General features: G+C 36.7%; 3 protein-coding genes across 4 annotated transcripts; all 3 read left to right on the top strand.

Moving 5' to 3' along the window:
* Positions 1 to 3,009: 3,009 nt before the first annotated feature.
* Positions 3,010 to 5,462, top strand: LOC135793667 (uncharacterized). Its single transcript, XM_065304705.1, has 4 exons — positions 3,010 to 3,041; positions 4,575 to 4,694; positions 4,763 to 5,001; positions 5,184 to 5,462. Exons 2-4 carry the CDS (start codon positions 4,581 to 4,583, stop codon positions 5,323 to 5,325), a joined length of 495 nt encoding a protein of 164 aa, XP_065160777.1. The 5' UTR covers positions 3,010 to 3,041; positions 4,575 to 4,580; the 3' UTR covers positions 5,326 to 5,462.
* geminin (geminin DNA replication inhibitor) lies at positions 3,142 to 4,085 on the top strand. 2 transcript variants are annotated; one of them, XM_065304727.1, is made up of 3 exons: positions 3,142 to 3,359; positions 3,478 to 3,560; positions 3,639 to 4,085. In XM_065304727.1, exons 1-3 carry the CDS (start codon positions 3,300 to 3,302, stop codon positions 3,958 to 3,960), a joined length of 465 nt encoding a protein of 154 aa, XP_065160799.1. In that variant the 5' UTR covers positions 3,142 to 3,299; the 3' UTR covers positions 3,961 to 4,085. The 2 variants fall into 2 exon arrangements, with proteins under 2 accessions (XP_065160799.1, XP_065160789.1); XM_065304717.1 differs by having other exon boundaries at positions 3,146 to 3,359; positions 3,463 to 3,560.
* A 557-nt stretch (positions 5,463 to 6,019) lies between the features above and the next one.
* LOC135791585 (glutathione hydrolase 1 proenzyme-like) lies at positions 6,020 to 10,270 on the top strand. Its single transcript, XM_065302024.1, has 9 exons — positions 6,020 to 6,224; positions 6,933 to 7,333; positions 8,083 to 8,256; positions 8,319 to 8,539; positions 8,598 to 8,790; positions 8,842 to 9,036; positions 9,094 to 9,331; positions 9,387 to 9,577; positions 9,635 to 10,270. The coding sequence occupies exons 2-9, from the start codon at positions 7,317 to 7,319 to the stop codon at positions 10,134 to 10,136; spliced, it is 1,731 nt and encodes a 576-aa protein (XP_065158096.1). The 5' UTR covers positions 6,020 to 6,224; positions 6,933 to 7,316; the 3' UTR covers positions 10,137 to 10,270.
* The last annotated feature ends 2,284 nt before the right edge of the window (positions 10,271 to 12,554 follow it).

Genomic DNA, 12,554 nt, shown 5'->3' with positions numbered 1-12,554 from the left:
CAATTTTCCGCCACGATTTCCTCGGAAACTATAAGCGCTACAGCAAATGTGTTTGCATTTTCTTCATGACACGATAAGGCTCTATAAAAGTGCAGATTTGTTTTTTGATTTTGAAAAGCTGACAAAAACCACTCAAAATTAATCAAGAGGTTATACTTGACTATTTTCTGGCTCAAAAATTATTTTTTAAGCTAGCTGAAAATGGAAAACGCCAATCTATAGAGAATTACAAAAGGATGAAAGATATCCAGTCAGTTTTTCGATATCGCCTTTATTTCGGAGAAACCTGGTGAAAATCGAAACACACCAAATTGAACCACCCTTCAGATTTTCAGAAAACTTTCTAACATGGTGTAGAATCGTGCAAAAAGTCCATTAATCTTGTTTTATTTCACTATCTTAATTAGTTTTTGAGTTATTAATCATTTTCAATAATTACGTAAGTGCTGCAAACTGAAAATTTTGAAGTGCTATATAGAATTCCTCTCTGCAGCCAAATCTGAAAACCTTTTTCGTTTATCTCTATCGGTTTCGAAGAAACGTAGAAAACACTGAATTATTCAATTTCTTCATCATTTCTTAAACAAAAAATAAAAATTGCTAATAGGGCCTAAACGGTCAATATTAGGAAAATAATTACTTAAATAGCCGATATAGAATTGAATTATCTTTCAGAATCCGAAAAGAGAATTCAAAAATTCCAATGATTTCAAAAGCTGCATTTGCTGAAACAAATGATTTTGTTATAAAAAAGGCAAATGATTTCTCTTTTTTATGTTTTATATTTCAGATTCTTATAGATTGTTTAATTCTATAATATAACATTTTTAGAATGAACTTATCCGTCAGAATCCGAAATTAGAAAATAAAAATTTGTCCCTGCTTTTCGACCAAAATAACAATCTCGGCATTTGTAAAAAAAACTTCAACTTCACTTATAAGTTCCATACGACATTAAAAGAGATGATTCATCAATTACCGAAGATGCCAATTAAGGTAAATGGCAAAACCTACAAAAACATATTAATTTCTGATGTAAATTTGTTGTTCTTTTATAGCACTTTCTGCATTCACAAGTATTGAAGTTTTGGTGAGGGAGTAAAATGAATTCGGAGAAATTTAAGTGATATTTGATTGCAATTTGCTTAGATATTCGACGAGATATTTGACTTGCGCAACTTGAACGCAACTAGCCGTTTATCTTAAGCATGATGAATAATAAGAAATTATATAAGTACAAACAATGCGTCCGTATTTGCATCGATTTGTAAGCATGTTAACTATGGTGTTAATTATAACAAAAGCTGCACCCTAAGGGAATATCATTAAACACGCTAATAAATTAAACACAAAATAGTTTGATATGTGCTCGTATATTGTTTCATTTTATCCACATTAGCCTAAATAGATTTATAACAATATCATAACACATTGGTCTTACACTACTCATTGAACAACATCATCATTGAACAACGCCTCCAATCATTCCCAAAAAGGCGCCTAAACGTTTAGTTCTAAATAGTATTGAAGAAAACAATTGCATTTTATAAGTGTATTCATTGTCGCCCATTAGTTTCATTCCATACATTCCTATAATAACACTTAAATCTGCGTAGTCGGGGGTGGCGGCCTGCCGAATGCAAATGCACATACAATTGCAATAAGCGCACGTAAACTGCGGTAACCTTGATTGCGACACACGCGCGCCAGTAAGAAATGCGCATCTCGCACTTGCAGAATCTTTCCCAGCTTTCGCAAGTCCCGCTGCGACTGCATCGCATTATGCATTACCTATATTGCGATGCGCCTAATATGTGACATTGCGAATATGTAGCTTATAATCATAGTTAATTATTCATCATGCAAGTTAGTAAGTTTCCTACTCCTTGCGCGCGATCCGTATAAAAAGACAATGCGAGCCAGTCACTCATCAGTGCACATCAACCAATTGTTCATCTGCCATCCTCAAGTTATATAATCAAAAGTTTATCAAAATGCAATTCGCATTTGTTCTGTGTCTGTTGTTTGTTGCGGCCGTTTCCGCCCGCCCGCAATATCAACCTGTTGCTGTTGCCGTCGGCCCTTCAGATCCTGTAAGTAAATTTCATTTTAATTTGTTTTGAACGATATTGGTCATGAATGCAAATCTAATTAATAAAATGAGTCAGAAAAATGTAAAATCTTATTACAATTTCATTTGTTCAGTATGAATTCAATTATAAAGTGGAATATCCGCCAACAAATACTTTCTTCGGCCAGAACGAGCATGGCGACGTGGCCGGAAACAAACATGGCAGCTATTACGTTCTCCTTCCGGATGGTAGGACAATGACGGTAAACTACATCGCCGACGCCGCCGGCTACAACCCTAAAATCAGCTTCCAAGGGGGTGGCGCCGCTGCCGTTGTTGGTCGTTATCATTAAACCGGCTTCAATTCATCTTTTGCTTGTTACAAAATCAGATTGAAAGCCCACCGAGAAACGCTTTTATAATCAAATAACTTTTATGTGCTGCAGACGGTCGTTGTCTGTGTACCCTGATCAAAAATGCTATTTAATGCAAGAAAATAAAATAAATGATGATTAAAATAATTTAATAAACTGGCATTCAAAAAGAATATTTGTTAATCCCAAGTTTTCAGTAATTGAAAATGAATTATATGCAGAAAGCAAAAAAGAAATTCCCATTTTACGAGTAATTAACAAATGGATTTCAAATCAGACGGAAGTTAATTTTTTGCAGGTGTTTACAGTTGCCTATGTTAAAACCATTATACTTCGTGGTTAAAACAACGAAAATCCCAAATCTTCAAGTTTTAACACGAATATTAGTAATGCTTTAATTAAAAGCTTACAAATAAGTTAAATTGCTATTATTATAACAAAGTAAATCTAATCTTCAGTCTAATAATTGCTTCATTATACAAAAGTTGGTCGATTTAGTCAATTTAAGTACATTAACGTCCGCCATATTGAAAAGCAATCAGAGGACAACAACAGAAGTATTCAAATTTGTTCGTCTGCAGACTGAGGATTATCTCGTAAGTACCGTAATTATTACCATAACAATAGCGCAATGGAAGTAGAAAAGTATTTTCAACGGTTTTCGGTCGATTCGAATCACATAGAGGGCGCATGTGTTCGACGGAGTGGTAACCGCCAGGTGAAACAAAATCTGCTTCCAAACACAACAAATCGGAGTGCGCGTGGAGTCGTTTTTGTTTCTGTATCAGCGCTTACAATCGTTGTCGTGTGGTACAATTTTTCTGTCTTGTCGAATAATAGTTGCTGTTATTACCATGTTTTCTCACGTCTTAAACAAGAGAGAGCCTCTTGAAATCGCAGTGGATGATCCAAAAGTAAGTACACACACTGAATATTTGGTTAGTGATAACCGGCTGGTTTACTGGTTTATCAGTGATATTTTTCACCTAGTTGCGGATATATTAATAAAGATTGTAGACGCTTGCTTTACAGACATGCCGTAAAACACTGAAAACTATTCAGCACCAGGAGGTGCAGAAGGAGAATCTCACCATTCGCAAAGGCTTGAAACCTGTGTAAGTATTTGCCTTTACAGCCTCAATTTTGAAGCGGCAAAATTGATAATATTCTTATAATTGATAATGTGTTTACAGGGAGCCTGAGAAGAAGAAAACCTTTGAAACCAAAGCTGTTCAAACTGGAGAAGATTTCAAGCCCACATTCACTGCTGATGATTTAGTAAATGAGACTGCTACAGATGATTATTGGCGTGCACTCGCTGTGCAGCGTGGTGTAGCGCTTGACAACAGTTTACAGGAAAACGAGAAGCTGCAAGAGCAGGTTGACCACTGGAAGAGGGAGAGTGAGGCAGCCAAATCGTTACTGGAAGAGTCCCGCAGTTTGGTTAACGTCTTGGAAGAGTTGCTAGATTCCGCTGGTAACGCAGATGAACTAGATGTTGACATCGAAGGATAAAAGACTGAACCTTGTTAGCATTTATTACAATTAATTCTTTATTAATGTAATTCTCATCACCATGAAATTCTCAAGGACTACCTACTCTGCATGTAGAACGAATATTATTAAATTATTTTTGTAAACTTGTGTTTTATTCAAATATTGATATAAATTGACATTATGCATGTTTCCTCCAAAGGGATATAAGTAATGCATGCGCGAAATTATTGTACAAGACAATCCAAAGATAAATAAATACATTGTATTATAAATATTATTGCCTTCCTCAACATTCATGCAAAAATATTACAAAACTATCATCGTTTTTGTATATAATAAAATTTAAAGAATGTGTGGTATTTGAATTTTTCTTTTAATGTTAAAATTCTAATTTTCCAAAGTCGTGCGAGGTCATGACAAAGGCATGGTTGAAAAATTTGCTTCGAATGTCCACAATTCTTCAATAAGTATGTAGAAATTTTGTTCTGTAATAATTTATGTTATTGTGCAAAGTTTTGCGTGATAGCTTCTAAATCATTCTTAACATTAAAAATAACACGAAAACGAAGACAGTATACACATATTGTTGCATTTTACTGTACATATTTAGTAATACATTAGTTTATTTTCAGGTAAAAATGCAACAACCAAGTTCTAGTGGCCAAAATAACCAACTTGTATCAAAAACCCCAAGGAGAAACATTCCAGCATTACTAACATATGCGTCCGCAACCCCAACCGAGGAAACAAATGTAATAAATTACTAAGTATGTCTTAACTTAATATCTCATGTTAAATACTGGTAAATTTTTGTTTTCAGCCGATTATTAGCCCACGTTTTCTCTCAGGCACCCCTGAAATGCTTTTGAACTGGTTCTCGGTGATCACGTCGCCATGTTTATTTGAAGTAATTGGACAACTGAAAGAAATCGAACGTTGCGAAGAATTACAACAGAGCGTTTTACTACTACGTGGGCAACTGGGCATGATATTGAGAGTAACATTCTATATAAATGACTACCATACACTGTCGCCGGATTGCAACGGTTTTTGGATTCGGTAAATTCCCACCAACCATTTCCAGCGTGTTTTAATGTAGTTTTGGCTTATTCACAGACGTTGCGGCTAAATATGCGCTTTAAAAACTCCACCATTTATGAGATACTTAACAAAACTGAACATAACTTTTGCGTGTTAGCGAAATACCGACATACACTACATTTGTTTTGTGTATTTTTCAGATGTGTCGGACGAATGCAGGATGCCAACACGATGAGAGCATTCACTATTCGAGAAGCGACACCGAATGAAGTGTATGCCCTGCCGAGAATGAGCTCTTTGAGTGAGCAGGAGGTGAATCTCATGAAGTTCTCAACAGCTTAATTACATACACATCGTCGTATTTAAAATTTAGCACCTATAACATCAGCACTAATATTTGTCAATATATTTGTCTAACTATCTTTTTATCAACTTGTAAATAATTACAATTCGTCGAATTGATAAAATGCAAGTACGGATATATTTGGTAGCAGTGTGAATACATTCAACAAGCGCAAGTTTTGTGTACTTATCGGTGCATTGATGATGTACGCGGAACCTGAGCCGACTGCATTCCGTGAACAATGTAATATTTTATTAAATAAGTTTGCAAAGTAGTCATTTTTGGCTGGTAAGTTGAAGGCATGAATTTGCATTACGGAATGCAATACATTAACGTACACATTCACACGCCTACACACATTTTGAAGGTTGATTGGCAATGATTGAATTCAGTCAGTACCAAAGTTGGCGTTGCCAAATAAATAAAAAAAGTGCAAGTTGTTGCAGCAATTTGCGCGCATGTTTAATATGCCACCGGGCTGAGCGTCGGTGACAATGATTTTTCATTATTATAAGTGCGCAAAATAGTTAATCGGCCATTGACGCCCACGTGTTGTACAGATATCATAAATATTAAACTGAAGTTTATTCGTATCGAAAATACAATTACATTGTTCAGGTTTGATAATGTAAGTCACCATGTAAAAGCGCAATACTCTGCACGCGTATAAAACTCGGTTTCGTCAGGTTTCGCAATCGAGTCGCTTGTGTGAGATTACGTGAACTGCGACCGTTGGTCAATTCTACCGCGGCCTTTCAACAAACGCAAGCGGCTAGTTGAATGGCAAAATGATCGTTTGTTGCGTTTGACGCTACCTGACACGAAAGTCTCGTCAGTTGCGATTTCGACGCCGCGCTCAGCGTTGCACACCAGCATATCGAAATTTCGGTGTTTGCCGGTGAGTACCGGTGAAAATAACTTTACTATCAATAAACCAGCTTTAATTTACACATTACACATTTATATTTTTTGTTGAATATCGACAGCAAGCATTAAATGTCACTATTTAAATTGTAAATAATTGAATTCATCAAATTTGACAATAGTGTTCAAAAATTCGTGAGAAGAAAAGTCAACATCATCATCAGTTTCATGAGTGGTAGTTTCTAGAACACTTATCAGGTGATAAGTGCGAGATTTACTCACTGAAAGTTATGTGTAGTAACTTCAATGTTAGAAAAGAACGATGAACTTGCTTACTATTTAGGTATTGAATTTTAAAATTTCTCTTTGTTGTAGATCAAATTTCCAAAAACAAAGTGAACATAGTAAATCTATTCATGTATTTTTTAATGAGAAGAATAAGTAGAGTTGATTCGTGGATCACTCATTGATAAGTGAAGTAGATGTTACTTTTATTCGATCATAAAAAGTTGTTGAAATGATCTATCTCACTATGAAAGGCTTGCTCAGTTTAATGCACGCACTGTCGATCTCTCCACTCATACTCTAACAAGTATCACAAGCAAATTATTTACTGTTTCAATGTCATTTCTACTCGTTATAAATTATTCTAGGTGCATACAAACCCATAGTCAGCTTATATCATATCATCATCACTCATCTGTTACAATAATGCTTTATTGTTGTTTGTCCCATTTGCTAGGTCTGGTAACTACAAGTCAACTAAACTAAACTAAACCAAAGTCAACAGAAAATGGTAATGTTAATCACGGAGTAGGGAATGAAGCGCTGTTCGCATATCGCGCGTTCGCGTTGTGTATGTGATTAAAACCGAGAGTAATTAAATCAGATTTACAGTGGCAATCAAAAGATTTACCTAAACGCCTGATAACCACGCGAGAATTTCTAAAAAAAAACGTGCCGATTCAGTTCGTTGGATATGCATCAATCGTGCCTGAAGGTCCCTCAGTGATTTAAACATTTCGAAACTTTCAACATAAATCTGTGATTTATTGCAGCCAACAACGGACTTTTTTCGGCATACAAGAAAATAGGATCTAGGAATTTTACCAAATCTAAGCGCAAGATGTTTTGCTCGTTAACGTAAGTATCCAGCGCTGATAAACGTCAATGTCGAGATCATGCGTTTGTGTAGTTTTAATGTATAAACATACTTTTGTCAACCCAAATGAGGTCACGACAACATTGTAAAGAGCTATTAAATAATCAGAATAATTATTCTCGGTAGTTGACATCATTTTAATGATTATACTTAGCACGTGGATAATTATTTTTGTTAAAAGGCAGTTAATCCTAAAGAGTTAAAGTGCAGCATTTCCGCAAAACACTTTTACTCACGCCTGATAATTTCCGATAATAATCACAATGATTTGGTTGATGGAGACGTAAATTATGATAAATACGTCACTAAATGCCACTGGCTTAATTATAATGACAACAAAACTCCTGATAATGTCAATTTTAATCAGGTATTATTTAGTTCCGAATAAAACTTAACCGGAATTTCAAATAAATCATAGATAAACCTGCATAAAATACAGATTGTTTGATAAGTGTAGTTAAATACCACGGATTAGATCGTCAATCACATTGACAATTAGAAGTACATAAACTAGTTTTCAATTTCAAGGGTGTCAGTTCTCCATTGCGGTGGAGGCAAGTAAGAAGCAATTGAATAAATCCGTTTTCTGTAAACGAACTCCAACTGGCCAATACCATCCAGCAAAAATGTTATTCTTGTAAGACCAATATATCTTGCTTTGATTTGGTTTGGTGTAGTGCGCAAAAGGGCTACCTTTAAAATCGTTGTTAATTCTTGATTTGGTTTTCAGTAAAAAACAACTCATCACCCTCTTCGGACTGGTATTTTTCGGTTTGATTGTCACCGGTGTGGGAACGGTACTGTATATGAAACAGGACAGTAGTGTTTCCGGAAATTACAAACTAAATAGGAATCATCATGGCGCCGCCGTTACCAACGGACCACAATGTGCTGGTGTTGCACGGTACGTGGAAATATCTTACCAGTTATGAAACAATATCAATTGATACATTTCTGTATGGGTAGAGACATTATTTATAAGGGTGGATCAGTTGTGGATGCTGGCATCGCAGCTGCTTTATGCGAAGGTTCCTCAATGTCCCAGAGTATGGGTCTTGGAGGAGGATTCTTCGCCACTATTTATATTAAGGAAACTGGACAAGTTTATACGCTGAACGCGCGGGAAACTGCTCCAAAAGCTGCCACAGCTGATATGTACTTCGGTAATCCAGAAGCATCACAAACTGGTGGGTATTGAATGACTAAAAATAAATAAAATGTAATTTTTATCATATTTATTTGAAGGTGGTTTAGCAGCGGGCATACCTGGTGAGATCAGAGGTTTTCAAGCGCTTCATCAGAGGTTCGGTGTGTTACCCTGGAAAGAACTTTTCCAGCCTACCATAAAGCTGTGCCGTTCAGGATTGCTTGTTAATGATTATTTGGACTCGTTGTACCGCAAGAATAACGATTTTCTGAAGAATACTGAAGGTTTTAGGTAGGTAGAAGTTTTTTATGACGCTATTTTCGTTTATGATAGCATTTTCAGTGATTATATTGACCCGGCCACGGGTGAACCGTATAGGGTAGGCCAAAAAATACGGCGATTAAAATTTGCTGAAACATTGGAAATAATTGCCAGTGAACCAGATGCTTTAAATGCAGGATCTTTGACGAGAGGTTTTGTGAAAGATGTTAAAGAATTGGGTGGAATCATAACGGAAGAAGATATGAACTCGTACGAGTGAGTTTTCAAATGGCTTAAACGAAAAAGAAGTAAAAACTAAACATTGTTTTGTAGAGCTGTGTGGTCGGAACCTCTGACAATACCTTTGGGTAGAAACTATACATTACACACGTTTCCGCCGCCCGGTTCTGGAGTAGTACTCGGTCATATTTTAAGTTTACTTCGGGACAATATGGAATTTGATGAAGTGGACAAAGTCATAAATTGGCAGCGTATCTTAGAAAGTTTCAAGTTTGCATACGGCATGCGGACACACTTGGGTGACCCGCTGTTTCTATCTAGTGTTGCGACTGTAAGTGTCCTCACATTGTTGGCAACTTGTGGATGTAACAGATGTGTATTTACAGACTGTCGAACAAATGTTGTCCCCGGAGTTTATAGCTGAAACCCGTCATAAAATGCGAGATGACATCACTTTCCAAGATCCCACGTATTACGGTGCGAATGCAAGCAACGTGGAGGATCACGGCACTGCGCACATTAATATCTTATCACCAAATGGCGACGCGTTTACTTTTACGGGTACCATCAATTTGATGTAGGTGCCTTTCCTTTGTGATCAATATCATTTTGCTTTATATTGATTTACTTATAGTTTTGGTGCTAAAGTCGTTTCTAACTCGACCGGAATTATTCTCAATGACGAAATGGATGACTTTGTCACGCAGCCGCCGGATAGCTATAATGTCGCCATTATGCCTGCTAATCAGATCGAACCTGGAAAGAGGCCGTTGTCGTCAATGTGTCCCAGTATTATCCTTGACGAATATGGTAACGTGCGAATGTTGGTTGGTGGTGCTGGTGGGTCCAAGATTACTACCGCAACGGCGCTGGTCGCCATGCGGCACCTATTCTTCAACCAAACTCTTGTTGATGCTATTAATAGCGCACGTATGCATCACCAGCTTTTCCCTATGCAGGCCACCTACGATCCGGAGTTTGAGAATGAACTTATTGATGGGTTGCAGCACATCGGGCATGTGATGAAGCTGGAGTCACCGGATGGTTTCGGTGCCATCACGGCGGTAAGCAACCGGAGTTGGACTGTGGAGGCAGCTTCCGACAAGCGGCGAAGTGGCTCCAGTGTGCTGATATAAAATCGTCCAATTGTAATTTAACTGACTTGTAGTTAAATACTCCACGTTGGTATCTGTGGTGGGCTCTGTTGTTGAAAGATGGTGCCAAAATTTAAACTGAAATACATATCAAATTTATGTGAAATGTTATACAAGGAGAGTTGCAACAAGATCCCCAGTGGCGGATTATGCTTCAGTGGGGCCCTAGGCGCAAATCAAGTTTGGGGCCCCTAAATCCGAAAATTTTCAAAAACGGTTATTAGCCCAGTAAAATTAATAATTTTAGCGTACGGGCGCCGCAAAGTCTACTTCAATATTCGTTTGTGCCAAAACTCATTTCCACACCACCATGAGGTAGAGTACGTGGCGCGTTTTTTATCGTGGTATCCCCAGCAGGCCTAATCCACACGCACTATTCCAAAATTTAATGGATTATCTTCCGATTCGCTCTTCGCGATGGACCAGGTGTTGTGCGTTAATTGTTTTCAGAACCGATCGAAATATCACAGGTAAAATTTTCTGCCATACTATCCGCGATGGGATTATCGTTTTCAATGCTATCTTGGTTCTCGAGTTCATCGTACGTGTGCTCAAAAACGGTAATCGTATTTAAATACAAATTACAAATTTACTTTTCTTGCCTTCTCTTGGGCAAAGATTTCAATAATTTTGTCGTACCTTAGTTTTTTAAAAATATCATTTTCTATAAACATTAATGCGAAGTCATTTAAGTGCTCTTGTGAAAGAAGTTTTAAAACTGAAAATGTCCTTTCTCCACTTGCATTAGAAACGGGCAAGGTCAAAAAAATTTGCAGTATTGTGTGTATATTTGGAAAAGTTGATTTTAGACCATTACTTAATGTTGCATACATTTCATGTGGATCTCTAATATTTTCTTCTTGTATGTATTTTAGAAAATGAGTTAACTCATCAGTGAAATATTCTGGCTCAATATCTTTTTCATACTTAGACAATAATCGCTCTACACAATTATTAGTCTCAACACGGCTTAATTTTAAATCAAAGAAAATTTTAAAATCGTTAAGAACATTGATATAGACATCGCCCCTTCGAGTAATTTCTGATGTTAATACATCACATACAATATAAAAATGTTGACAATAAAAAAATTTCTTGACAAAAATGCTGTATCATTTTTGTTCGTTTCATCATATGGATATTTGCGTTTTCTTTGTCTCATCTCTTTATAAGAATGATGAGCTGTTAGGGATTTAGCCTCCTCTTCAACAGTTTCGAAATTATTTCTGACCACTGTTATAAATTCGTTTAATGATTTTAATAAACTAACACTATTAAGAATATTTGTCTTTGGTTCCTGTAAGTATTTGCTGGTAATTTCGATTCTCTGTAGGAGTTTGTTCCAGAAAATTGTTAACAGTGCCGTCTCAAATTGATCGAACTCTTTTGAACTCTGTTTTTTTAATCCAACTACCACCCCAAAAATCTAGATAAAAATTGTAGGAGGATAAACGTTGGTACAACGTGTTCCGCAGATGTAAAAAATGATAGAAAGACGAAATAATTAATATTCCAAAAAAGAGAGTTACCCGCTATTTTACAACCTCAATGGAATATTCCTCAACTCATCTCCTCCACAGATGTTCGAAATTTAAAAAAATTGGCAATATACTACTCGCATTATAGCTACAACTTTCTAATGCAATATTCAAGAAAAGGTCACAAAAATTCGTGGCAGAAAACATCCAAATTTTATTTTAAACAGTTTGTCATAAAGAAATAAAATCGGAGATAAAAGTTTTAAGTCAGCTATATATCCGTGACGGTTGCTTTGCGGACACGTGTGAAATGCCGTTTTGGGCGCCAAGTGAAAACCAATACGCTATTCATAAAGGCTGAGGTCAAAACCAACTGATGAAGTATTTGTGGAATTACTATGTCTATATGGGACATATAAGTGCCAGGGGCCCCTCAGGCAGCCGGGGCCCCCCAGGCAGCCGGGGCCCTAGGCGCGCGCCTAGGCCGTAATCCGCCACTGGCTTGTGTCAAATTTATCGATGTGCAACATATTGCGAATTTGGTTCATAGATATTCCTTTTTGAAGACTAAGACTAACTAACAACGAGATGACGGGATCCTAAATTGAAAATTGCAATCCACTGCATCCTCGTACTACCTTTTCTAAATTGCAGTGTTTATTTCTACCAAACTGTACGACACTAACTTAGACAAAACATATTTACTACGGAAACTTTATCTATGCATTTCAACGCTTATCTACATTCTTGCACGTCGCGGCTCCAATTACGCTTTGTTTCAATGTAATTTATAGATATTCGGAATAATTCTGCATGCAGTGAAACTCAGCGAATGACTTGTTGTATGCTTGTTTTCGATTTCTATGATTATTTACATGACTATGACCATTTCTATGAGTTTAACAGCCAAATGTTTATAATT

Source organism: Atheta coriaria, unplaced genomic scaffold (genome assembly GCF_025399875.1).
Source record: "Atheta coriaria isolate IRGN ID8LTWV9N9 unplaced genomic scaffold, Caltech_Dcor_3.1 hic_scaffold_1_pilon, whole genome shotgun sequence".
NCBI lineage: Eukaryota > Metazoa > Arthropoda > Insecta > Coleoptera > Staphylinidae > Dalotia > Dalotia coriaria.
This window is presented reverse-complemented; position numbering and strand designations above follow the sequence as displayed.